Source organism: Myotis nattereri (genome assembly GCF_964212035.1).
Source record: "Myotis nattereri genome assembly, chromosome: 13".
Classification (NCBI taxonomy): domain Eukaryota; kingdom Metazoa; phylum Chordata; class Mammalia; order Chiroptera; family Vespertilionidae; genus Myotis; species Myotis nattereri.
Window position 1 is genome coordinate 17083957 of NC_138088.1, and position 26224 is coordinate 17110180.

The 26224-nt window shown below is 55.0% G+C and overlaps 1 protein-coding gene and 1 pseudogene across 30 annotated transcripts in view; both read left to right on the plus strand.

Annotated features, from left to right (window-relative positions):
• Nucleotides 1-221: 221 nt before the first annotated feature.
• CAMK2G (calcium/calmodulin dependent protein kinase II gamma) overlaps nt 222-26224 on the plus strand; it is a 59232-nt gene continuing 33229 nt past the window's right edge. For 21 of the 29 annotated variants that reach the window (XM_081104835.1, XM_081104863.1, XM_081104858.1 and 18 more), the window contains exons 1-5: nt 228-467; nt 1810-1904; nt 13683-13742; nt 21451-21505; nt 22336-22401. In XM_081104835.1, coding sequence (XP_080960961.1) covers nt 403-467; nt 1810-1904; nt 13683-13742; nt 21451-21505; nt 22336-22401 — 341 coding nt within the window. In that variant the 5' untranslated portion in view covers nt 228-402. Of the gene's footprint in view, nt 468-1809; nt 1905-13682; nt 13743-21450; nt 21506-22335; nt 22402-26224 lie in introns of all 29 variants that reach the window. The other 8 variants (XM_081104846.1, XM_081104837.1, XM_081104847.1 and 5 more) reach the window with 4 other exon arrangements.
• Nucleotides 23320-24192, plus strand: LOC308529128 (large ribosomal subunit protein eL34-like; annotated as a pseudogene). Its single transcript has 2 exons — nt 23320-23331; nt 23848-24192. The product of its transcript is annotated as a large ribosomal subunit protein eL34-like (transcript).

Consider the following 26224-nt stretch of genomic DNA (forward strand, 5'->3'; position numbering starts at 1 on the left):
CCGCACGCACACACCGCCCGCCCGGGGCAGGGTCCACCCGGGGAGGAGCCCGGCGGTCGCCACCCGCTCCGTCCCCTCCCGGCGGCCGGTGCAGGGACCCCTCCCCTCCGCGCCCGGCGCGCCCGGCCCCGCGCGGGCGGCTCCCAGGCGGGGCGGGGCCGGCGGCAGGAGGCCCCTCCCCGGAGGCGGTCCGGGGGCCGGGCCGGGGGGCCGGCGGGGCTGGGGGCGGGGCGGCGGGCGGCGCGGGGGTGTCACTCCCTCCTTCGCTCTCCCCGGTAAAGTCTCGCGGTGCTGCCGGGCTCAGCCCCGTCTCCTCCTCTTGCTCCCTCGGCCGGGCGGCGGTGACTGTGCACCGACGTCGGCGCGGGCTGCACCGCCGCGTCCGCCCGCCCGCGCGCCAGCATGGCCACCACCGCCACCTGCACCCGCTTCACCGACGACTACCAGCTCTTCGAGGAGCTCGGCAAGTACGGCCGCCCGCCGCCCGCGCGGCCCCCGGCCCGGCCCCCGCCGCCCGGCGCTCTGCGGCTCCTCGCCCCGCCCCCCAGCCCTGCACCGGCCGCTGCGGCGCCCCCTCGGCCCGCCCCACCCCCCGCCTTTCCCGCCCGCTGCCTCCGGGGCCCCCGCGCCCCCAGGGCCCCGTCCCGCAGCCCCCTCCGCGCCCTGCAGCAGCTGCCCGGGCTGCTGCATCCCGCGCCGCCGCGGGGACTGCAGCCCCCGGACCGCTCCCGGGCGCCCTCCAGCCCCGCCCCTCCCGCACCCTGCAGGCGCCCCTCGTCCCGAACCCGGCTGCTCCCCGTCCCCTCCCCACCCTGCGCAGGAGCTCACACAGCGCCCTGTCCCACGTCCCGCGCGCCCGGCACTCAGGACCCTCCCGGCCCTGCAGCTCCAGCCCCGCTGCGGCGCCCGGGGGTGGGGGGATGTTGGGGGCCGGCCCCGCCCCCCGCCGGTGCCGCTTCCAGGATCCCGGCCCCGCTGCGGGGCTGTGCTGCAGTCCCCCGTCCCCTCCCCCCATCCCTGCAGTGGTCCCGGGAGCCGCGCGCGCCGCCGCCGCATCCCCCTCCCCTCCGCACTGAGCTGGCCGCTGCAGCAGCCCCGGCCCCCCCACCCCCACCCGCAGCGCCGAGCCGGCCACTGCAGCCCCCGCCCTGCCCGCCCCCCTAGACGTTTCCAGAGCTGGAGAGTGCGAGCTCCCTTTGGGAGGGGGAGACTCGAGGCAGAGATCACGGGGAAGGGGCAGGGGGGCTATGGATGAGACCCACGACGGCATCCCCTCTTCCCGGGCCGGCAGTGGGGCCGGGATGCAGTGGGCTGCAGGCGGTGGGGGGAGATCTGAGCCTCACTTTTGCACCTTCCCGGATGGTGGAGGGAGATTTCTCTCTCAGGGGGTTGTACCCTCTTTCTAATCTCTCCTTCCCCTCCCTGCAACTCTTGGTGCTGAGAGCAGGGCAGGGTCTCTGTTCCCTGCCCCGGTTCTCTTGGCCGGACTGCAGGGCTGCCTTGTGATGCAGCAGGTGTGTGTGTGAAGCGTGCCCACCAGCTCCTGATGTGCAGCCTGAGGCTGGGGCTGGGGCTGGGCCCAGTGACTGGACGTGGCGGTGGGAGTGGGGTGGTCCCCCGCACCTCTGTTCAGCGTCATGCAGTGGCCACATCTCCTGGCCCATGTTGGATAGTGATGGTCACTGGGCTGGTGTGTGTATGTGGTTTTGAGGAAAGGTGGATGGGCGCGTCCCTGTCCTCAGACCTGAAGCATGTCTGTGTGACTCTACCGTGCTCCGTGTCCCAGCTCTCTCCCCCTTCTCCCTCCAGGGGTGCTTTCTCTGTGGTCCGCAGGTGTGTGAAGAAAACCTCCACGCAGGAGTATGCAGCAAAAATCATCAATACCAAGAAGCTGTCTGCCCGGGGTGAGTGTTGCCCAGCTGGGCCTCTCCCTGGGGTGTCTCCAGGGGTTATGGCTTCTTCCGAAGATGCTCTAGGAGTTGGGGTTGAGCATTTCAGCACTTGGAGGAGAGTTGGGATTTCAGGGTGGGTGGACGGCGAAGGCCGGCAAGGAGTTGCACGGGAAACCTGAAGTGCTCAGGTGGAAGAGTGAAGCGGGGGTAAGAGATGTAGGTAGCTGCAGGGAGGTGCAGTCCCTGAAGGCTCTAGGAGCTTGGTTTTAAAGAGAGGGGAGACATTGGGAATGTCGGGCGGCATGGAACGGCGAGCTCTCAATTGGGGGCATTTGGAGTGTGTGTGTTTGGGGCAATGGTAGCCACTCCGGGTCTGTCCCAGGCCCTGTGCCCCCGTGGTGACTTAGGATGGAAATGCAGCAAGTGAACAGCTCTGACAGATCAGCCTCCCCCTGCCCACCAGGCGGCAGAACAGACTCCCAAGGGAAGGGAATCTGTAAACATCAGAGGAGGCAGCTCCTGGCGAGGGCTTCTGGGAACAAATCCTGCCAGATGAACTTGATTGCTTTTTTGATCAAATTACAAAGTTGGTGGTGCAGCAGCAGATGCAGTCTGTCCTGGGTGGAGAGTGATGCCTCATGGTCTGGAATTCTCAATGGCCTGGTCTGGGTGGGAGCCGCATCGCCTCAGGGTCTGCGGGTGAGGAGGGGCCAGGCCTTAGAGCCTAGCCTGACTTGTGAGGTCCTCCTGAGCACCTGACCGCACCTGAAGCCAGGAGGGTCAGGCCCTGGCTTTCACACCTCGCACCTACACTCCCTGAACCTTGTCTTGGGTGCTTGCCAAACTCACCTCATCTGATAGGTATAGACCCAGCCGTGTGTGAAGTGCTCTGTGAACAGGTCTGGTGAGTACAGAGGTATGTAGATGGGTTGGGTCATCGAGGGCTGCCGGGTGCAGCAGGGGGACACATTTTATGAGATTCAGAGCAGGGAATTTAGGGCTGGGCAGTAGGATGCCTTAAATACATTAGGAGCCAGGACAGATGCCTGGGGGTAGACAGGGGAAGTCTAGGCTACAGCTAGTCATGACCCAGGCATCTCTAGGGTAAGAGATGTAAGAGATGTCCCCAAGCATTGGGGAAACTATAACATTCCAGAGAGAGGACAGTGGGCTTCTGTCATGTTGACAGTTGTCCTGGGACCTAGTTAGCAGGGTGTCTGCCTCCTGGCTGGGAGGGCCCCTCGCCATCCCCACAGGCAGAGCTCGTCTTGCTTTCGCCCAGCCCCCATCTCTTGCTGCTCCTCTACGTTGGCTATAAAGTTGACTTATTTGTTTGTTTTCTTTCTCTCTGGGTACCTTGAATTGGAGGCAATGGTTACCATAGAGATATGTGGGCAGTCAGATGCACTCCTTCCCTGGGGTGCAGGGAGGGGAGGGTACAGCGCGGTGGGCTGTGCTCGTTGGCAGACATCCTCTGGCCAGGGATGCAGGGCGCGGGCAGAGATGACAGCCTGAGAGTGCGTACCTTCCCGTGTCCACACGGCGTAGCAATGGTGTAGTCTGGTGTCTCCAGTTAATCATGTCATGCTTTGCTTTTCCTCATCTCACCAGTGTCCTCTGACCCAGGGGTGAGGGACGGAGAGATGACTGGGCGCCCAGCTCTGGGGTGTGGGCATAGCTGGTGAGGTGACTTTGTAGAGCTGCCTGCCTTGGGCTGTCGTTTTCTACTCCCTCCCTACCCACCTGAACTTCTCTGACCTGTGTAATCATGTCTCTTTCCCATCCTCACCTCCTCTCAACCTTGCCCTGTCTTTCCCAACTGATAATCGTTCTCTCCCTGCCCAAACTGGGTGAGGTTTGATTTCTCTTTGATTTTTTTTTTCCCCTCAAGAAGGAAATTCTTGTGTAAGATCATATGCTTCAGACAGCAACTCCCCCTCTCTTGAGATGGTTATGCCAAGGCTGGGGCTCTGTTGTATGGCTTGTGTGCCAGGTTGACTTTGGGACAGAGGCCTGCTCCTGGCTGATCGGCACAGATGCCAGCAAGAGGGTCAGGAATATGTAAGTGCCAGCACTGTCTGGAGGTGGGAGAGTGGGAGGGTGTTGTCTTGGAGATGGAGGGAGCAAGCCAGGGGCTGTGCTGTAGGTGTGGGCGTCAGGGATGTGAGCTTTTGGAGAGGGTTGGGCCAGGGGGCCCACGAGGCTGGTGCCCATGGGGTTAGGGAGTGAAGGCCGTGGCTTCCCGCAGCCTCTCAGTTTACGCTGTATATTTTATAAAGGTGCAGTAGCTGGGGCTGGGTTTCATTCGTCGCTGTCTGTCTGTCTAGGGCTCCGCAGGTGTTGGATTTCTGTGTTTGGGAATGTGGTGGGTCCACCAGGGTCACTGTAAGGGTCTGAAGGGGCTTGCGGTGTTTGCAGAGTCTCCCTGCCTGTTCTCTTTCTTGTTTGCGATTCTCTGTGCTGCAAACCGAAAGGAAAGAAAGCGGGCATCGAGCTGCTTCTCCTTGGCATTCATGATGAGGTGGCCCAGGAGGCACGGGGAGAGATCACCTGGTCTTCTGGTGGGTGGAATCTGGATGGAATCCTTCTTTTGCCCTGTTGTTTCTTGTCATTGTGGCCTCGGGCCCATGTTGGTGGCTGGGTTGCAAGGTGGGGAGTTCCTGTGGCTGCACATTGTACACTGTCCTTGTGGCCCTGGCTACGTAAAGTCTCTGAAAGTCACATAACGTCACTCCGTTTGCTTTGGGACAGCAATCGGTGTGGAGTTGGGGCTCTTAAGGGAACCCGTGGCTCCAAGCTGAGCTCTCTGCTGGGCTGAAGGAGGCATTTAAAATAGGCTTGGATGCAGGAGCTAGTGGGCCAGGTGATGGCAATGATAAGTCGTTATTTTAAGATTTAAGAGCACCCCCCACCCCCAGGAGCCTGAGCCCTTATGTCTTTTTTTATTTTTAAATCTTCATATTCCCTTATCTTTATTCATATGCATATAGATTTTCACCTCGTGGTGCATAACATTTTATATCCTGCTCTCTTGCTTACATCCAAAACATTGCCCCATATTGCTACAGTTGAAGGGCAAATGGTCCTTCCTTTCTTCTGCATAGTTTAGGATTTATTCTCGGAACAATTAGCATCTAAGAAACCTCTGTATTTGGACCATTTATCTTCATTCCAATTGCTTTTACTATGATGGATACTTGGCCTTACTATGAGAAGCTACCAGGAGCAAATATTTGAAATCTGTTACAACACTTGCTGTGTGTATGTATGTATGTATGTATACATGTATGTATGTAGTCTGGCTCAGTGGATAGAATGTCAGCCCATGGACTGAAGGGTCCCAGGTTCAATTCTAGTCAAGGGCACGTACCTCAGTTGCAGGCTCGATCCCTGGCCCTTGTTAGGGTGCATACGGGAGGCAACCAGTCGATGCGTCTCTCTCACATCGATGTTTCTCTCTCTCTCTCTCTCCCTCCCCCTCCCTTATTTCCTTCCACTCTAATATCCTCCGATGAGGATTAACAAATGTTTCTCTTTAGTCTGTGTATCCTATGGGAAGTAATTTCTATTGAAGCTAAATGTAAACCAAAAGCTTTCCTCTTCCTAGCGACCTGGGAGGTCACTGGAAGGACCATATCTGTTTCTTTACTACTGTGTGGGCAGGGCCTTGCCAAGTGCCTGAGACATACAGAGCATCTGAATGTCTGAATGAATCGATTATAAAAGGACTACATGGCCCCTCATGGTTGCCTTTTGGCTTTGGCTCTGGAACCTCATAGCCAAGTTGCTGGAACCCTTATACCCTGGTAGTGTCTCGGGTTCCCCCTTTTTGCTCCATGGAGCCAGCCTGTAGGCCTGACAGAGCTGTTGGGAGAGGACGGATGAGAGCAAAGACCTGTGCCTGGGACATAACGCAGGTCGGAGAGGTAGGGAGACAGGGTAGCTTAGGATTCCCTGTCATGAACGGCCGTCTCGGGCAGTGTGGGAACGTCTCAGAGCAGCAGTTGCCAGTTTTAGAGTCTGTAAGGACCACCTTGAGTGCTGGTGAGGACGCAGGTGCCTGGCTCCAGCCACAGAGGTTCTGCTTCTGGGCGTCTGGGGTGGGGTTCTAGAATCCACATGCAGGTGGCCCCTGAGCCGTGCTCGGAGAAATGCCATCTGAAATCAGCGACAGCAGTGACAATTGCTCTTGCCATGCTTTCTGTGATTTACCAGACACATGTTAACCCAGCCTTCTCCAGGTGGCGTCTCTGCCGGCCTGTGGCCATCTGTGCACGAGGGCTGCTCTGTGATTTGGGGCCTCCTTCTGAGCTCCCAGATTGGGGTGTCGGTCCGTGTTCAAGGCTGTGGCAAGCTGAGTGCCTGGGGTTGTGGTATGCTGGCCACCAGAAGGGCAAAGGCTGTCCCTTTCTGGGTCCAGCTGGCCCTGGGGACTGAAATAGGATCCCCCCGGGTGGTGCCAGCTGAGAGTCCCCACCCCCTCAGTGTTGGCCTGAGTAGCCCCCATGACATTTGTGTCCCCTGTGGTATCTCCAAGTGAGACTTTCCTGTTAAGGATCTGGGTGAAGTGAGGGGAGGGTGAAGCAGCAATGGGCGGGGGAGAAGGAAGAGAAATCTAGGCAGCACTGGAATGCTGGGGCTCGGGAACTGGCGGAAGCATTTAGGAGGTTGTACGCAAAACCATGCTTTCCTCCTAAGGAGAAAACAGGCCTTTTTGTGTTGTTTTTTTTTGACAGAGAAATGGACATCCTGTATATAAGTGACTGAGCTCCCCTAACTCTTCCTCCCAGGTGGATTAAGAAGCAGCCTGGAGGTCCCTTCTCTGTGCCAAGGCTTCTGCCGGGCCAGTTTCGTACCGTCATGCTGTGAGCTGTGTGACTTAGCTCATGCAGCACTGGCCTGCCACCTGCCCTCCCATCCACCTTCCCAGAGTGACTTTGGGCGCTGGCATCATGGGGTGGGGCTGGAAGTTTGAAGGGGGTCCCGTCCCGTAGGCAGGGCCCCTGCTTTCTTCCAGCTGCTTGTTCTGGTCCCTCGTCAGAAGCTGTGCCCAAGCTTCGAGGCTGTGCTGAAACCCTAGAAGCGAGCGGCTGACCCCGTTCTCTGCTGAGGCTGGAGACAGGCAAGGAGAGGAGTGGGTGTGACGGGCTCTGCCCCCATCTCTCCATTTGCTCCTCTCTGGGCAGCCCTGGCAGGCCAGCAGGGCCTGATCCCATGGGTGCCAAAAGCGTGGTGACAGGAGGAGATGGGCACTTTGCACCTCTTGAGTGCCTCTCAGCGGAGGGCCTTCATCATCTTCCCATGGACAGACAGATCTGCCCCTCCCTGGGCCAGTGGGGAAACTGAGGCACAGAAGTGTTGTTTGCTGTGAGGCGTTAGGTACGCCAATGGTTTTGCCAGTGTTCAGACCCCAGCATACTCAGGTGATGTGGCCTTCACTTACCCGTGGCTCCTCCCTTTAAAACACAGTTTCTGGGCATTTTGTTCCGTGTGATGAATCCTGATATGTCACTTCCACCCTCTCCAGCTAGGCCCAGAGCTCTGAGCCCAGTGGAGCAAATCTCTCCTTTCTGCTGGTTGAGGCCTTGCTTTTGGTTGTACCCACGTGTCTGGGTACAGACCCCTCTATGGTGGGGGGCGTTCCAGCCACTCCCCCCAGCACCATCTCTACTTCCTGGGCCCCAGCAGCTTCCCATCTGCTCCCCTCTTTTCTCCTCCCTTTCCCCTCCCCCCCTGCTTGCTGCTGCCCTGGGAGGAGCTATTTTTAGGGGCTGCTTCCTGGGATGTTTTACTTGGGGCTGGTTACCATGAAGGAAATGTCACCGAAACAGTGGGCAAAGGCTGCCGGCACCCAGAGCCTTGCTGGGGGCATGGAGAACTCGGTGGCTGACCCTGTTCTGGCCCTTCAGAGTGTCCAGAGGCAGAACCTTGCCTTCTTAGGGCTTGCTGGTGACCCTGTGGGGATTTTCTCCGTCCAAGCTGGTTTGGGAGACTTTTGTTGCGGGACACTTCTTGGCACCTCTTTCCTTTGCCTCCTTAGTTAAAGCAAAGTGGGGCTCAGGTCTTTGTGTCGCTGTTTAAATCTGCTCCAGTTCGGACTGAAGAGAAGGGAGGACAGAGCCAGCTTAGAGGACAGAGCCTGGTGCTCACGTGGTGCTCACGTGGTGCTCACGTGGCACATGCCAGGCCTGGCCTCTTGTATTCACAGCCCTCAGCCAGTTCCCGGGTGTGTGGGTGTGAAGGAAATAGAAGCCATGCCCCCTGCTCTTACATGGTGGCCGGACTTCGCTTTTAATTGGAGACTTTGCACCTTTATAGTGAGATCCAAAGAGGAAGGGGGGTGGCGTGGCAGTGTCAGGGTGCGGTCAGTGGGATTGTGGTGTGGGATTCCCTCCGGTCAGTGCCCAAGGCCAGGGGCTGTTTACAAGTAGCTGGAGAGTGGGGATTATGACACCAAATCCCTACACTGCCCTTGTTTCTACTTCTCAGAGTAGATGCTAGGGGGCTAGGAAGAAGGGGAGCCAACCCCCAAATGGAGCATCTGGAATTGACGAGCATCTGGAATTGACGGGGCTGTTAGAAAGCTGCTCCCAGTCTTGTGAGGGCCACAGGCATGACCCTTTGAAACACCCTTTGAAAAGTCAAGGGTGTCATTGAGATTGGACTGAGGAGGGTCCTCATAGTCGGGGCGAGGGCTCTGGGTCCTTTCCCACGGACAGGAGGTTGTGTGTTTCGGTGGCAGCAGAGTCTTATTTGAAACTAGTGCTGGCATTTGTGGTTTTAGAGAAATGTCACTACATCAGCGGGCAGGTCCCTGCAGGGATGGAGAAACGGTGGCCAGCCCTCCCTGGCCCCTGGTTCTGTGGGGGAAGGAACGTGCACGTGGAGTGGGCTTCTCTCCCGGGGTCCTGGGGAAGAGATGGTTCTCGGGCTCTGCACTCCCTTTTGCTGCAGACTGTCTCCTCACTGCCTGCTCTCTCTTTTCGGCCCTCCTTGGCACATCTGATCACGCTTTGCTGCCCTTTTTGTGAAGGGCGCCTGCCTCTGGAGCCCTGAACCAAGTCTTGAAGTGCTCGGGCAGAAGGCAGGAGAGGCCAGGCCAGCAGGGACCCTCCGCCCTAGGTGTGCAGCTGGGCGGGGCCTGAAGCTGGTCCCTGATAACAGCTGCTTCTGCTTTCTGCTCCTGTTGCCACCTCTGCTCTTGGGGGGGAAACCTTGCAGAGGGCTGTGGTTGGAACTGGGCTGAAGGCCGGCAGGGGTGGGCCTCTCCATGGCAGTAGCACACAGGCAGGCAGGAAGTGGCCCTGTGCAAAAGCGGGAAGTGGCTGTTGTCAAACAGGAAGGGGGGGCTGGGCCGTGGGGAGGGGGCGGGGACCAGCCTGGTGGAAAGGTGGGCGGGAAGGTCAGCCGGGGAAGGTCGAGGCCGTCCCCTAGGAGCAGCGAGGTCAGCGGTCACTGGAAGGAGGTGTGTCTCAAGGAAGAAGGCTGCTTTTGTGCCCAGAGCAGCTGGTGTGCTACCACCTTGGGTAGCTGAGCCAGAGCCTGGACCAACCCCCATGGACCAGGACAGTTCAGGGGCCTCGTCCCTTTTGAGGTTGGGGATGCTGTGTTTAGCTGGGACAGCCTTTGCCGTTGGGAAAGGATGCTCTTCCCACCATACTTGTTCCTGAATCCTGCTGCTGCTTTTCCCCAGACGTGGCCCAGCCCTGGAGGGGATTACAGGACAGAAAGTGTGTGGAAAGGGGACTGGAGACAAGAGCTGGAGAGGCTGGGGTGCTGGCCGGCTGCGCGTGGTGGGCGGAGGCAGGGGAGAGTGTGGTAGGCAGAAACCGCGGCTCATTGAGCAGAGCTGGATGGCAGGGCGCCACAGCTGGAGGCTGGAGCTGCGGAAGAGGAGGGATCCGCAGGCAGCGGCGCTGCCTGGGCTCTGCGCTCTGAAGGGCCCTGTTGCTAACCTTCACCTGCAGGCTGTGGACCCCAGCGAGGGGTGGAGGAACACCCCTCCCCCAGGACGGCTGCTGGAGCCTATCAGAGGGCTCAGTTGGTGTGCTGTGTGCCTGGTGCCTAAGGGAGAGTAACTCTCTCAGTGTCTCTGGTACTAGCCGTGGCCACCAAGCCCTGTCCGAAAGGCCTTCCTATCTTGTCACCTTGCGAAGGAGGTGTGTGTGCCCAGCACCGTGCCTAGCACTTACTCAGTGACCTCATTTAATTCACCTCTGTTTTGTTTTATTTTTATTTTTGTAATATATTTTTATTGATTTCAGAGAGGAAGGGAGAGGGAGGGAGAGAGAGAGAAACATCAATGATGAGAGAGAATCATTGATCAGCTGCTTCCTACACACCCTCCACTGGGGATCGAGCCTGCAACCTGGACATGTGCCTTGACTGGGAATTGAACCGTGATCTCTTGGTTCTTAAGTCGAGGTCGACGCTCAACCACTGAGCCATACTGGCCGGGCATCTCCTCCATTTTATTATTTTTGTTGTTGTTGTTATTACTGTTTTTAGTCCTCACCTGAGGATATTTTTCCATTGATTTTTTAAAGAGTGGAAGGGAGGGGGAGAGACACAGAGAGAAAAGTATCGATGTGAGACACATCGATTGGTTGCCTCCAGGGCCGGGATGGAGCCTGCAACCAAGGTACGTGCCCTTGACCGGAATCAAACCTGGGACCCTTCCAGTCTGCAGGCCGATGCTCTATCCACTGAGCCAAACTGGCCAGGGCCGTCACCTCCATTTTAGCACAAAATAACATGCTCTTACTCCTTTGATCCTCATCAAATGCCGCCTCCTTGCTGAGGCTTTCCCTGACCGCCCTCGACACTCTCCCCTTCCCGCTTTTATTTTTCTATGTAGCCCTTGCCACAACGTCGGCCATGCCATCCACTTCTTATTGTCTGTCCCTCCCTCCGACCCAGCCCCACTCGAGTATCAGCTCCATGAGGGCACAGGTTTTCGTCTGTTTTGTTCACGGCCGTATCCCCAACATCTAGAACAGCGCCTGTCACAGAGCAGGCCTCAGTGCATATTTTTTGAATGAATGAATGGGGGCTCAGGTGGGTTAATAACTCGCCTGACAAGGCACCACCACTGGGACTCGATCTGGGGCTGTTGGACTCCAAACCTGATGAGTTAGTGGCGGGATTCCACGGCCAAGGATCAGAGCAAGGACCAAGGCTCAGCCCAGGGTTGAGAGAAGACACAGGCTTCCTCCAGAATGGGGGGGCCTGGCTCCTTGGCGTTCGCGCCAAACTAAGTGACTAAGGGGCCCTCTGGACCCTGGGCAGCTCCTTCGAGGAGCTGGGCGCAGGAATCTGCCTCGCTGCTCTGCCCACTCTGCGTCATGAGCAAGCCAGAGCGCCCTTATTTTTAGTGCTGTTGCTGTTGTGGGACGGTAACCGTTAGCCAGTAAGAGACTTAAGGGAGGAGATAAACATTAATCTGCCGGGCCTCCCCTCAGCTGCCACCTCCGCATAGTAAGATGCTCTTCTGCACCTGCCCAGGCAACCACGCCCAGGGGTTGGGGGTTGGAGGGTGGTCAGGTGAGTGGTCAGAAAGAGAGCTGGTAGGTCTGCAGCTTTGGGGCCGGCTGGCTTGGGACCTCCAAGCCCGGGTCCGGGGGCGCAGGAGGAAGGTGGGTTAGTGCTGACATTCTCCCAGACAGATCTGGAAGAGGCAAGCCCCCCTGCACCAGGCAGGGCTAATCGCTGTTTCCTTGACGACCTCACCTTCTGAGGGTCCCCGGGACAGAGGGATCCGGGCGATGTGGGAGCAGGGGGTTACCTGGGGTTCTCCTGGCTACAGCCTGGTCAGTGTTCATGCCGAACCCGAGGATGGGAAGGAAGGCCTGACCCAGATCTTTGGGCAGCTGGGATGGATTAGCTGGGCAGCAGGAACTAATCTCTGCCTGTCCCTACCTCCTTCTTCCACAGAGCAGAGCTGTCGTTACAGGGAACATTTTGCACAGAGCTGGGGGTGGTTGGTGAAACAATACATATGAATTCCTTCTAGTCTAACATCCCTACCTTATCTCAGAATACATTGTCTCATGGGCTATAGGACCTCAGGCAAGTTATTTAACTTCTCTGGGCTTCAGTTTCATCACCGTAGCCCCTCACCAGTAGGAGGGTAGTGAGGGTCCGGGAGGCCTTACAGGGGCTCTTTGCTGTTTAGTAGAGGTGGGTGGGCGGAAGCCCCTGGCAAGGGAGGCAGCAGTCGCTTGACAGGTGTGACTTGAAGGCATCTGCCTGGCCCAAGAGATGTTGGGGTGACCTGGACTGTGTTCCCCAAAGCCTGGAGTTTTTACTTGATGTCCTCACTTTTCTTTATCCTGTCGTCATAGCATAGCGATGGAGAAAGGGGGCTCAGACCCACTGCCCGTGTGACCTTGGGCAGTTACTTTAACTGTTTAAGCTTCAGTTTCCTCATTTGTAGTGTCATGGAGCTAATCAGGTCCCCTGCCTCACAGGGTTTTTGTAAGGATAAAATGAGATAGTCCATGCCTCTGCCTGGCGTATGGTGAATGCTTAGTAAATAATAGTTATTACTACTAGAGTTGATGTTATTGATAAACACTTATTAAGCCCGTGTTGTGGTAGGAACTCCCCAGAAAGCACCACTCAGAAAGGTCCTACCCCTTGCCCTAGCTGGATAGCTCAGTTGGTTAGAGTGTCATCTGTCATCCTGATACACCAAGGTTGTGGGTTTGATCCCCAGTCAGGGTACAGACAAGAAGCAACCAATGAAAGCATAGAGAAGCAGAACAACAGGTAAATGTTTCTCTTTCCTCGATCTCTCTCGAAAATCAATCAATCAATCAAAAGAGCCTGGCTGGTGTGGCTCAGTGGATTGAGTATCATCCCATGGACCAAGAGGTCCCGGGTTCGATTCCTGATCAGGGCACATGCCCAGGTTGCAGGCTTGATCCCTAGTAGGGGGTGTGCAGGAGACAGCCAATTGATCTATCTCTCTCTCTCCCTTCCTCTCTGAAATCAATAAAAAAAAATATATATTTTTTTTAAAAAAAGATGTATCTGCCAGCTCTGGCCAGTGTGGCTTAGTTGGTTAGAGCATCATCCCATGCATGGAAAGGTTGCAGGTTCGATTTCTGGTCAGGGCACATGCCTGAGTTGTAGGTTCGATCCCCGGTCAGGGCACGTGTGGGAGGCCATCGATCAATGTTTCTCTCTCACATTGATGTTTCTCTCTCTCTCCCCTTCTTCCCCTCTCTCTGTAAAAAATCAATAAAAACTTATCCTTGGGTGAAGATTAAAAATAAAAAAGCTGTATCTGCCTGGTGTAGACGTGAGCTCTCAATAAATGTTGCCTCTTAATTTTTTCAAATCATCATCACCTTCGTTGTCAGCACCATTATGCTTTAGGGTTGCTTTGAAGACTAAAGTAGGAAATACATGCAGCTCCTAGCACAGTGCCTGGTCAGATAGTAGGTGCTCAATAAAGCTTAGGTATTAGTAGTATTTCTAACAAGAAAAAGGTTTTGGACACCCCGGCCCGATGAAAGCCCTGCAGTAGTGGAAGGAGTCCCAGAGCTTAGTTGAAAACCTGGATTCAAATCACTCTCTAGTGGGCGGTGCTTTCCTAAGCCATTTCCTCACCTGGGGAAGGTGCTCATAATGCCTGTCTCCGGGATTGCTGTGACTTGCTGCATTAATTCAGCAAATTGTAAAAGTGCATAGTTGGTGCCTAAGAATTGAACGAGTATGAATAGCCAGGGGGCCACAAATAGAAAGTGTGGTTGATGGCTTTTGGTTTTTCTCCTCTGCTTTTAGATCACCAGAAACTAGAACGTGAGGCCCGGATATGCCGACTTTTGAAACATCCAAACATTGGTAAGTGCACTTATATACGAGTACTCTATTTTTGGGGCGTTTTGTAGCAGGGGCTGGAGAATGGAGGTTCGCTGCCTTTTGTATATGGAACTACTTCGGACCCTGGGCCTTGGCCTGCCTGGTGTCTTGTTTTTCCCAAGCGGGAAAGCAGCCGTGTCTTGCTCAGAATTCTGGGGCATTCTAGTTTTGAGGCCTGGGTGTCTTCATGCCTGCAGTGCCATCTCAGGGCTGGGATGTGCGATGTCGGAACAGGCTTCACACCCCGTTTCTTCCCTCCTCCTTCTGTCTTGGGGCTGAGGCCCAAGGTCCTCAGCCTGTGAGGCTCTGGGCTGGTGTCCCTCACCAGGGCCCTCCACGGCCGTCAGGAACGGGTCCGGATTTTGTTTCTGGACTTGAAAGAGTTTTGTTCCTGTGGCGGTGTCGTGCACGCTCTGGGGGTTTCCATGGTGCTCCTGTTTGTATTCCCCAGAGCCAGGGAAGCGAGCCGCCCACCCGCCTGGCTTGTCTGGAGAAGGGGTGGCAGGAGCCACTTGGATGGGGAAGGAGAAAAATGCAGAGGATTTCTCCCTGCTCCCACCCTGACTTGGGGGACAAGAGCACATTGTTGGTTGTTCTAAAGCCCGAGGAGGTTTGCCTGCCACAACCCACTCCGGCTCAGTTTTACATTGTTCAGCTGAAACAGTCTCTGCCAAGAGCCTTGGCCCCGATCGGGCGCTTCTCGCAGCGAGGACAGAAGCGGGGCCGGCTGCAGCGTCGGAGCAGAAACCCCGGTCTTGGCTTGAGGCAGAGCGGGGAGCATCTCCTAGGTTCTCCCTGAAAGCCCTGAGTCATCACACAAAGCATGTGTTCCGTGCTCCTCGGGCACAGCCTAAATATCGGGGCCCCCACAGCGCCCCGGAGGCCACCCGCTCCCCTCTGCCCTGGCCAGGCTCGTGAGGCGACCTGCCAAAGCGTGATGCTTCCTCAGCCTCTGGCTCCCCAGATCTGGGGCCAGAGTGCTTCACGTGAGCTATTGCGTGGGAGAGCTGAGGTCGTCCTCCCGCCCAAGGGGAGAGGAGCCGCTCCGAGGTAACCAGAACCCCAGCCATGCAGGGCTTTATAGATCACAATCGGCAGCTTGGGTTACACCCGAGCAGATTGGCATAGCCCGCGCTCCGCTCTGCCTGGCGCAGGGTGCTCCACGGAGCCAACACCTCTCAGCCGGCAGGTCCTGGGCGGGGAGCGGCTGGGGCTCCTGGGCGACCTCGAAGGCAGGCTCACACCTGAGAACAGATGGTGCAGACACACACCTGGAACAGCAGCCACAGACCCAGGCGTGTTTTGGTTGGGCTGGCTCTGTGGTCTAAAAACATGTTTTATTATTTGCCAGTCAGTATTTAAGCATGAGATTTTGCATCTTGAAAGAATCCTCTTTCCTAGTCTTTCAGATCAGGAGGCTGGGTTCTGCTGAGCCCACTTCTGTGCGGGCTCAGAATCAGCTGGGGGGCTGGGCAGTGGTGGCCCCCTCGCCCACTGGCCGCCGGCCTTGCCACTCCCTGTTAGCTCCCGGGCCACCACCTGTGGTGTCTGTGGGCGTTGTGAGCTTGTGACCTCTGCCCTAGAAGTTCTAGAACAGGAAGAAAAAGCCCGTGGGTAACTAAAGCCACGCACAAGCACAGAGCACTTTGGTGTTCTAATTCCGGGCCTCAGGGTCTGTGCACAGCAACTTCCTCTCCTGATGCTCCTGGTGACCAATTCGTAGAACAGTGACCAATCGCCCTCAGGAGGAAGGAGAACCAGGGGAGGGGGAGATGAGGCAGGAGGCAGGGCCAGGTCTGCAGCACCGCGGCACAGGCGTGGTTGACCACATGTTCGGGGCAGGGCGAAGACAACCGAGAAACAACCACGGAGGAATCTAACCCAGCTGGTGTGGTTCAGTGGTTGAGCATCAACCTATGAGCCAGGAGGTCACAGTTCGATCCCCGGTCAGGGCAGGGTACACGCCCTGATTGCGGGCTCAATCCCCAGTGTGGGGCGTGCAGGAAGCAGCCGATCAGTGATTCTCTCATCATTGATGTTTCTATCCCTCTCTCTCCCTATCCTTTCCTCTCTGAAATAAAAAAAAATTTAAAAAAATGGGATTCTAGTTGAAAAAAACTTCTAACCTTTTAAAAATGTATTCCTAGAAATTAGATGTATACTTTTTGACCTTTTAGACTATACTTGGTTTGATAGCCCCTGCTTTGTACCACCTGCCCCCAAGTCAGAATTAAGGCAGATGGAGAGACCATCTACCCTAGCCATCTGCTCTGTAGGGAGACAGCAGGCCCCAGGAAAGGCCGGGCGAGCCATATACACTTTGTTAGCAGCTGATTGCCTAGAACTGTGCTTGCATTTCATGACTGCTCCCAGGTCCTGAGGGATGTTGGTCTGAGGCCCTATTCTGGGGTCAAGGGCAGGGGGAAGAAAAGGTGAGCCAGCACTGTGTCCTGGGAGAGCTGGCTGGCCAGGCTGTCCAGCTTCCGGTGGGAACCAGGCCTCCTGGAGACAGGGCAGAGCTGTGGGCCCAGGAGGCCGGGGTTGCCATGGATCTGACCTGGCTTGTGGCAAGAGAGGAGGCAGTTTTGTCCCCCTCATTCACTATTCCTCTCGTCTCTCCACTGTTCCATCCTTCAGAGCTGTGGCCCTTTTGGCTCCAGCCTCTTTAACTCCATCCCGCAGGGACACAAGTGGACCAGCCGAGAGTGGTGCAGAGTTGAGGAAGCTGAGAGCACTGAGCTCAGGGTCAAACTGACTCGGAAGGGGACTTGGTGCAAGGGGTGAGGCCTCCCCAACTTTATCTGCTCTGTCCCAGGAGTTAAAAGCCTGTCGGAAGAGGGAACCCTAATGTAGACTATGGACTCTGGCTGATCATGGCGTGTCATTGTAGGCTCATCAGTTATAACGAATGTGCCGCTCTGGTGGGGGATGTGGAGAGTGGGGGAGGCTGTGCATATGTGGGGACAGAGGGTATGTGGGAGCCCTGTGCACGGTCTGCTTGGTTTATCTGTGAACCCAGTCGCTCTAAAAAATAGTCTGTTAATTTTTTTAAGCCTGTTGGCGATGAGGTGTACTGCAGAACCAAAACCAGCCCCAGGAGGGTGGCCGGGGTGTGGAGTTGAGACGGGGAGACTGCAGGAGTGCTAACCGGCTAGTTTGAATGGAGTGTGTTCCGCCTATGATCTGCCTGCTCCCTGCTCTAAATTCCTCTGATGAATAGACTCCGTCTTCCTTCGTGCTGAGCGGCCCCGGCAGTGTCCCTCCCAGCCCAGCCCTGTGGTTTAGAGCAGCACTTCTCAAACTTCTTTGTGCCCATGGATCTCCTAGGGATCATGTTAAAATCAGATCTGATTCAGGAGGTCTGGGGTGGCCCTGAGCTTCCTTGTCTCCAGGTGATGCTCACGGTGCTGGTCTGTGGACCATCTCCATGGAAACGCAAAGGTCTGTGGCTTTGGCGTCAAGTCCGGGTTTGAATGGGGGATTTGCTGGCTAGTAGCTGTGATGTTTTTCGGCACATTATGTAGCCCGCCTGTGCCTCCGTGTTGTCATTCGTGCCTCTTTGTGGAGTTGGGAGGGTTCGGCGAGCAAAGGAGGCCCAGGAAATAAATGGGGATGAAAACACATTCTAACTGCCAGGAGTGATCTCTCCCAGACTCCAGCCCCAACTCGGTTCGCAAGGTATTTAAGCCCGGCTGCCTTGGGCTCAGGGCCCATGCAGCTACCAGTAAGTGCAGCAAAAATAGTAGCAAAGAAAATGAAGGAAATGTTGAATCGTGACTGAACAGCTCTAAATCCCTACCCACCACTCCTGGGGGCAGCCTCAGGCTCCCCCTGAGCCCCCAGTCTCAGGGCCTCCTTCCGACTGTGTTTCTTGCTGTGGGCGTTAAGAGTGACACTTTTCCAGTACTTTCTGACCACGGTTTGTTAGTTAAAATATGGCATATTGTTGGGTGTGTCTTTTTTGTATTTGTTTTTTGTTAATTCTCACCTGAGAATATTGATTTTTAGAGAGTGGAAGAGAGGCTGGGAGGGAAGGAGAGAAACATTGATGTGAAAGAGACTTAGCCAATGGTTGCCTCCCACACACAGCCCATCCCCAGGAGGGGGGCAGGGATCGGTGATTCAACATACACCCCAGGCACATGCCCTTGCCTGGGAATGGAACCTGGGACCCTTTGGTGTGTGGGCCGACTCTAACCACTGGACACACAAGCCAGGGCAGTTGGGTGGTTTTTAAAGAATTGGAAATAGCCACAATATTTGGGTTGTGGCTTTGTCAGTCCTTGAAGATATGAAACATATCAAGTAAGAGTATCTGAGTGGTTTTTGGCCTGTTCTTCCTTCCACCGTTTGTAAAGAACAATAATTAGTCTTATCACTGCCCTGTCATGAACACTACAGTCCTTTCCCCGCTCTTCCTGTCTGTAGACGTGTCTGGCCCTCCTGGGCCTTCCTGCCCTCTCGTCACTGTGGATGGGCGGGGTGTCGGGTTATTTGATTGCACGCACTTTCCTTCTGCCTCATGGCCCTCCGCGCTGTCGTGCTCAGTTCCATTGTGGGGTGAGTGCTGGTTTGAAGGCTGTCTTCCCCACTCCCCCGGAAGCTCTTGGTGGCAGGGCCAGGTTTCTTGTCTTCACAGCTGGGTCCGTGGCATGTACGGCCACCCCTGCTTCAGAGAAGGTGCCGAATGGACGCTGATGAGCGAATCAGAATGGCCAGGGCTAGTGGGGACAGGTTGGAGCTCCTGTGCCTAAGAGGATGGAGAAGGTGACAATATCAAGGGTCTGATGCCCGTTGGTTTTGGCTTCGAGTCTCAGTTCTGCCACTTGGCATGACCTTGAGGGGGTTTCTTTGGAGCCTCAGTTTCCTCTCCTGTTGGATGGGGGTGAGCAGAAGTTCCTGTCCCCCAGAGTTAGTGTGAGAGGTCAATAAACCCCGGGGGTAAAGCACTTGGCACAGTGCCCAGGCATCGAAGCAGCTCACGTGTTGGTTGTTACCATTTGGATCATTAGGAGGAATCCGCTCGGTGGGCACTTAGAGCGGTGCAGCCGCGTTTCTCCCCTTGTTCTCATTTCCCTTTTAATTTTCTTTACAAATGGAAACCAAGCATCCAAAACGATAGCAGTCTCGTTCAGACACGGGCCTTCCACACCCGCCGGCACCCTCACCGGAGCCCTTCTCTGGGCTGGGTGGCCTGGGAGGGTGAGTCTTCCGCTGCGGCTTCTCCTTCCTCCCACCTGGGCTCTGTGTGTGGCCTCACGGAGAAGGGCAAGTGCCAATGACTCCCTGTCTGGGCATAGGCCCGGGTGCCCGCCCTGCTCTCAGCCCTGCTTTGCTGTGCGGGGGGGTGCAGTGGGGGGAGGGTCCGGGCAGGCTGGCTGGGCGGCAGGACTCCCGGGTGCGCTCGTCAGCACGGAGCCTGCTGTCCTGTGAGCTGGCCGTCCAGCTGCTGTTCGTCACCTCCCTAACAAAGCTGGTTTTTGGCTTCTGGGACAGCTGATTTCCAGGGGATTATTTGTATTACACACTTTAATGCTTTTTAATAGCAAATTTCTAATTAAATGGAAAGTCCTTTTGGAAGCGAGGGAGCAGCAGCTGCAGCAGGACCCAGCACGCAGCACTGACTGAGCCCAGAGGAGCGCAGTGAGGAGGCGGCGGCAGGGCTTGGGGGCTCGCGTGAGCGCCTGGGTGAGTGGGGCGGGGAGGCACCCGCGCAGGCACCCGCGCCTGGCTGCGCCCCTTCCTTCTGTCACCTGCGGGCTAGAGAAGCGGGCTCCTGTTTGCCCGAGGACAGGAGAGAACGGGTTGGGAAGTACTGCTGCCTCTGGTCCCAGTGGTAAATCACAGAAATACTGAGTTTGGGGTGGAATTTGGGGTTGAGTAACCAGATCCGATCAAATAAGGTAAGCAGTAAGAAGTGTAAACAGTCCTTAGGCCCTGTTTCAAACCTGGCAGGCCTGAGCCCTCGTGTGTCAAGCGAGGGGAACCATGGCGCCCTAGTGATGGCTTAGTGCCTGGATTTTAGGTTCTGGCTGGTCCCGCTTTGGTGGGGAGGGGATGTAGGGAGGCACCTCAGCCCTGATAAACTGCTCTGACACCAGAAATGGAAGCTGTCGTTTGGAGAAGAGAAAAGGTGGTTTTTCTGTGTCCGAGAACTTCACTGGTTGGCTCAGTGTCGGGCCATTCCTGAAGTGCTCTGTGAGGTGCTCCTGAAACTGCCGAGGGTTGGAGCGAAGGTCAGGCAGGGAACTCTTTGGAACAGAGGTTTCCCATCCAGAGAGTTCAGGTGAGGGAAGGGACAGGAACCGTCAGCCAGACCGTCAGCCAAAGCATGGAGCTGTGTTTGCATTAGAATGATGCTCGGAGCTTGGCATTTAACCCAGAGGGTGGCTCTGTGGGCAGAAGCTTGTAGAGAACTCAGACATTAGGTTGGTTTTCTGCCCAAGAGCTCTGGAGGCGGGGAGTGGGAAGGGATTCTGCTCACCAGCCTTCTCTTGCAGTTGGTGGGTTGCCATAGTCGGCTCCACGCAATGGCCTCCCAGACCCGTCGATGCTGTTGTAGGTACATTCGTGAATGGTCTCTCTCCCGGGCTCCGTTATTTTGTTGCCTGGGTGTGTGGGCCACTCCGCCTGTCTTATAGGAAACAGTGGTGTAGACGGGTCTTTGGAGACAGATAGAGCTGGATTCACGTCTTAGCCCACCATATCTTTGGCCTTTGGCAAGATATTGTATGTTCCTGCCCTAGCCAGTCTGGCTCAGTGGATAGAGCATCAGCCTGTGGACTGAAAGGTCCTAGGTTTGATTCCATTCCAGGGTACATACCTTGGTTGCAGATTCAAGCCCCGACCTCGTGTTATTATATGTTCCTGAACCTACTGTGTCCTCATCTGTAGAATAGGAGTAATACTCATCTTACGGTGGTCGTCAGAAATAATAAACTCCTTGAAGGCAGGCACGTTGTCCTTCCTAAACCTAAGCCCCCTAGCACAGGGTCTGGCACAGAGTAGGCACTCAGTAAATGCCTGTAGCATAAGTGGTGTATGCCGAGGGCTTACAGAAGGCCTGCACATAATAAGCACTTAATGTAATGGTTTTTGTTGCCTTCGCGGATTGCCTCCCATGCTCACCATCATCATCTTCGCTCCACATGCCTTCCTGCTGGGCTCTCCCTCTCCCACTTCTCCCTTGACTCCTCTGAAAGGGCTCTGGGCTCTCCCATCTTGCCATTCTCTGCACGGCCCCCCCCCCCCCTCGGTAAGCCTGGTGCCCCTCACTGAGCATCACATTGTCACTCATCCTGTTCCAGGACCAGCTTCTCTCAGACCAGCCCCTCCGACGGTCCCTGCTTTTCTCCATCTTCTTAGTTGTGTCTTCTTAGCTGCGAAGCTTGTCTGAGGTGGTGACCAGGGCGCTGAACCTGGGGCCTGGGTGTCTCCGCGCCGAGACTGCATCACCTTGGATGGGGGAGCACTGGGCACGCAGTGCTCCTTCCGGAGAGAGAGCCCTGCGAGGCTGGCAGGAGGGGCGAGGCTGGCAGGAGGGGCGAGGCTGGCAGGAGGGGCGAGGCTGGCAGGAGGGGCGAGGCTGGCAGGAGGGGCGAGGCTGGCAGGAGGGGCGGCGGGCTGGGGAGGAAGGAATAGGATCTGCAGGTTCCCTCTGTTAATGTCTGTCCCGTCTCCTCTCTTGCAGTGCGCCTCCACGACAGCATTTCTGAAGAAGGGTTTCACTACCTCGTGTTCGACCTGTAAGTGCACTTTCTGAGGATGCGGGGCCTTTCCTTCAGCTGGTTCGGCAGGAAGGCTCGGGAAAGGCCTGAGCCAGGCCTGAGCTCTGCCCGAAGGGAAGAATTTGATTTTGAGCTCCCGCTGGTCGCGGCGTGTTGCTGAGGGGTCTCTGCTTGCTCGGGGTCTCCCCCAGAACGGCCATTGCTGTCGCATTTCTGTTCAGCAGCTCATCTCGTGCAGATGCTTTTTTCTTGTTTCTCGGTGTGTGGTCCTTCGTGGAGAAATAGAATACAGCTCTTTGCATGACCTGAGAAATTCTGAGAATTCGTAGGTAGCTTTTGTTAGTGGTAAACGGGGCTCTAATTGGTCTCTCCTCCACTTGGTTGTAGTTTAATATCTTAACAGTGGCTCTTCACCTCCGGAAGTGCCTCTTTGGTATTTCCAGGGTTGGGTTCTCTGTCCTTAGTCTCATCATTCTTCAGCTTCAAGGAGTAGGTCTGTTCTTTTTGGGCCGCTGCATCTGAGTGTTTATGTTGGTCTCAAAACGATGCCTTTCTGAGTAGGTCGATTATTTTCTCCTCGATCCCGGTAGAGTCATCTTTGCCAGAGGATTAGCTATATCTGTAGGTTAGGAAAGCAAATGTGAAGGCGGAAGGGAAGGCCCATGGTACCCCAAGGAGAAGCCCCATGTCATCGAAGGGTTGGGTGTGTTCTGGGCTCTCGGATGAAACGCACATACAGAGTTAGGGCTTCTTTAAAAGCTGTTCTACAGGATGACTTGCTACCTGTTGGATGCTAGGGTTGATTGACTAACCTGCCTCCTCTGATCCTCTTTGTCTGTTGGTTGCAGTGTTACTGGCGGAGAGCTGTTTGAAGACATCGTGGCCAGAGAATATTACAGTGAAGCTGATGCCAGGTGAGACGGGGACCCTGTCGTTCAAGGGTGAATCGTGGCCATCTTAGGGGACCAGGCACTGTGTCTACTTGAAGAGTCTTTGGGGAAGATCAGAGAGCTCTTGTCTGGACAAACACTCTGTAGAGCTGGACTCGGGTGCATTTTGTGGGTGATACAAAAAGCTAAAAATTCAACACTTGCAGACCGGATTTTTTCCAAAGCGCTTACGAGCCTCCATCTCCATCACCCCCAATACCTTTCCTTTGCACTCCCATGTACTTGCAGGCATGCCCAAGGGTTGTCCCTGCCCCTTTTCTTTCCTTTGACAATTTCTACTGTGTATAAAGCATCCTGGGGGTGACCCAGAGATGGAGAAACGTGGTTTCTGTCCCAAAGGGTTAGTAATCCAGCCAGGAACCTTTCTGCGGGACTTCAGCCTGGCCCACCATAGCCAGCCCCGATGGGCTCCTCAGCCCCGATGGGCTCCTCAGGCCCGAGGACCGTTCTCGGCCACACCTCGCAGCCCCAAGCCCCGTGTGGAAGCCCTGGCAGCTCCTTCCTGTGACACAGCAGATTCCTCCCACACCACAGCTCTGGGCGCTTGTTTGGCCTGCCTTTCCCTCCCGGCTCCTCCCCCAGCCCCTATTTTGCTCAGAGGGTGATGTCCGTACAACCTGGTTTTGATCATCCTGCCTGTAGCTTATCTGGCACATGTGGCAGCTCTAGCTGCCTCTGGAGAGGCAGGAGCACAGCTTCCTCACAAATTCTCAACTCAGGAGAGGCCATTGTTTGCTGATCAACTTCAGATGCTTCAGCCTCGGGAAGAATTCTCAAGTGGGGAGATGAATTCCAGTGCCAGCAGGGGAGGACCAGGCCTTGGGGCGGGAGGAGGTGGTGATAGCTCAGGGAGCTGGCCGGGAGGAGGGAGAGCTTGGGGGGATGACTGTACCAGTGGGCTTGGCCTGGCTCTGCTGGGACACTTCGCACTTTTGCCATTTTTGGCCAGAAGGCTCTCCCTGCTAGCCGGGCTCTGTTCTAATTATACATTTCTGTGGAGACTCGCCTCTTCAGCTCAGCCTTACAGTCTTTTTGGCCTCCTCTTGGGCTGTGTCCTGTAGGGCGGCCTGAGCCCCCAGGAGCCTCATAAGCCCCTTTGGCTCTGGTGGAAGCCCCAGTGTCAGATTTTAAGGAAGGAGTCGTAAGTCCGGGTCACCAGCCCAGCACTCCCAGACCCTACAAGCCTGTTCCATATGCCTGGTAGTACTGCTGGCGGGGGCTCCGTTCTCTCAGCCATGTTGCTTCAACCTCAAGCTTGGGGCTAGATTTTTTTTTATATATATGTTTTTATTGCTTTCAGAGGGGAAGGGAGAGGGGGAGAGAGACAGAAACATCAGTGATGCGGAACTCACAAGCGCTTTCCTTTTCCTCTTCTGGGGATGGTGACTTCGGCCATTCTCTGTGGCCCAGCGTTTGGCATACCGTCGGAGGCTGTCCTAAAATGCAGCCTTTAACAAAACGAGGCTGTCCCGAACCCCTGGCAATAGAATTATTTGCTTCGATACCAAGAAGGTTAGGAAAGCACCAACATCTCCATGTGGCGTGTGCCCAGGCCGACTTCGCGGAGCTCGTGCTGTGAGACCTGAGGTTCTAATGAGCCCGTCTAAAACGACGAAGCGTGTCAGCAGGGCCTCTGGTGGGTCCATGTGTGCCAAGTGTGTCTGTGACAGGATCACGCGTGCTTTCCTTACTGGGGAGCAGAAAATCGCTGTGAAAGTATTGAAGGCACAAGCACAGAGCCAGAAAGCTAAATAAATTTAAAAATGAAGCTTTCTTTGAGTAATAAAAGCAATTAAAGGGCTAAAAGAAACATGAGTGATGATAGAGAGTCATTGATCGGCCTCCAGGCCCCCTACTGGGGATTGCGCCCGCAACCCAGGCCTGTGCCCTGACTGGGAATTGAACCGTGACCTCCTGGTTCATAGGTCAACTCTCAACCACTGAGCCACGCCAGCTGAGCGGGCCAGGTGATTTTTTTGTTGTTGTGAGGCGCCCTCCTGTAGGTTGTAGAGATTTAGAAGCATCCCTGGCCTCTACCCACTAGATGCCAGTCGCAGCCAACCCCTCAGTTGTGACAACCAGAAATGTCTCCAGGCATTGCCAGATGCCCCTTGGGTGGCAGAATTGTCCCCCAGTTTTCATCGCCGCTCTAGACTGTCGACACTCTGCCAAGAGTTTGACTGTAAGTGGGGCAGAATGGTTGGGAGTTGGGCAGCCTCATTCAAGAATCAGCATGACTGTGACTGTCTTAGTTTGTCTTTTTCTTAGCAAAATTATGATCAGAAATGCTCCTTTAGCTACTCTGTTTTGTTTGTTAAAAATTTTTTTTTATGAGTGTATTTGAGCAAAACTGACAACAGTTGCCAGGAAGCAGAATCTCAACTGGTTGAGAAAATGCTCTAGAAAATGGCAGTTTTACCACTTACGTTATACATCAGAGTCTAAGGGCAAGCCGAAAGGGGGTTACATTGAAATCCATTGGTGATAGATTAGGGAGGTAGGAGAAACCAGAGGAGGAAATCTCTGGGGTTGGATAAAAAGTAAACCAAACAGACAAGTCCTTCTTTTACATTTGTGGGTATAGTTGACATGATAACAATGAAGGAATTTGTGGTGCTCTGGGGGGGTGACTGTGCTTTGAGAAGTGGGGGAGAGGGGAGCGATTGTTTTGATATCCAAGGCTATGTAGTCATGTATGCTATTTTAGATGCAAAAAGATGACCGGCTCAGTTAAGGTGAAGCTTGGCCTTTGTTGGGAAAAATACTGCCTTAGGACACAGCTACCCTCCATGAACTGCTTTTAGTTTAGACAGTTTTCGTTTCAGACCATCCTATGTGGTTACTTTTGGTCTCTGAGTTTGTAAAGCTGCCACGCAGGCCTCCCCTGAACTTGTCAGGTTTAGTAGGTGGTCCCTTTTTTGTCCACACTTCCCCCTTTTGTCATAAGTCAATCCAAAGGATGCATTGATGACCAGCCTTTTGGTTGGATAATGTGGTCCCACGGTGCTAGGAAGGCTCATTCTTAGGAAGTCTTAGTGTCAGCTTTTTCTCGCTGATCCATGGACCATTGGGGATGGGACAAGACCGTAAACCTGAATGGAAGTCAAGGCTGAATTTTTCTCAAAAGTGAAAAGCAGATACAGTGGAACCTCGGTTCTCGAACATCATTCATTCCAGAAGGCTGTTCGAGAAGCGATTGGTTCGGAAACCAGTCATTTTTTTCCCATTAGAAATAATGTAAATTAAATTAATCCTTTTTTTAAAATCCATTCCGGACCCCCAAATGATTCCCTGGGTTGTGTGTGTGTGTGTTTAATATTTTTATTGATTTCAGAGAGGAAGGAAGAGGGAGAGAGGGGTAGAAACATCAATGATGAGAGAGAATAATTGACCAGCTGCCTCCTGCACGCCCCCCACTGGGGATCAAGCCCACAATCTGGGCATGGGCCCTGACCGGAATCGAACTGTGAGCTCCTGATTCATAGATCATTGCTCAACCACTGTGCCACCTTGGTACTCTTGATGGCCTCTTGATGTTTTAAAATGTCCTAATCTTTGCCTTCCCCAGCCACAAAAGCGTTCTCTCCTTTGCTTGTTGCTTAAGATATGTTTTTTTTGTCATGCTGAGGTATCCGCTTGAAAGGGTTGTCAATTCCAAAACCCAGAGTTTGGTTCCACAACTGAGACATTTTTCCTGTGACAACTTGGTCAAGAACCGAATTGTTCGCGACGGGAGATTTTTGAGAAACGAGGTTCGACTATAAATGGGAGGCAGTCAGGTCCTATG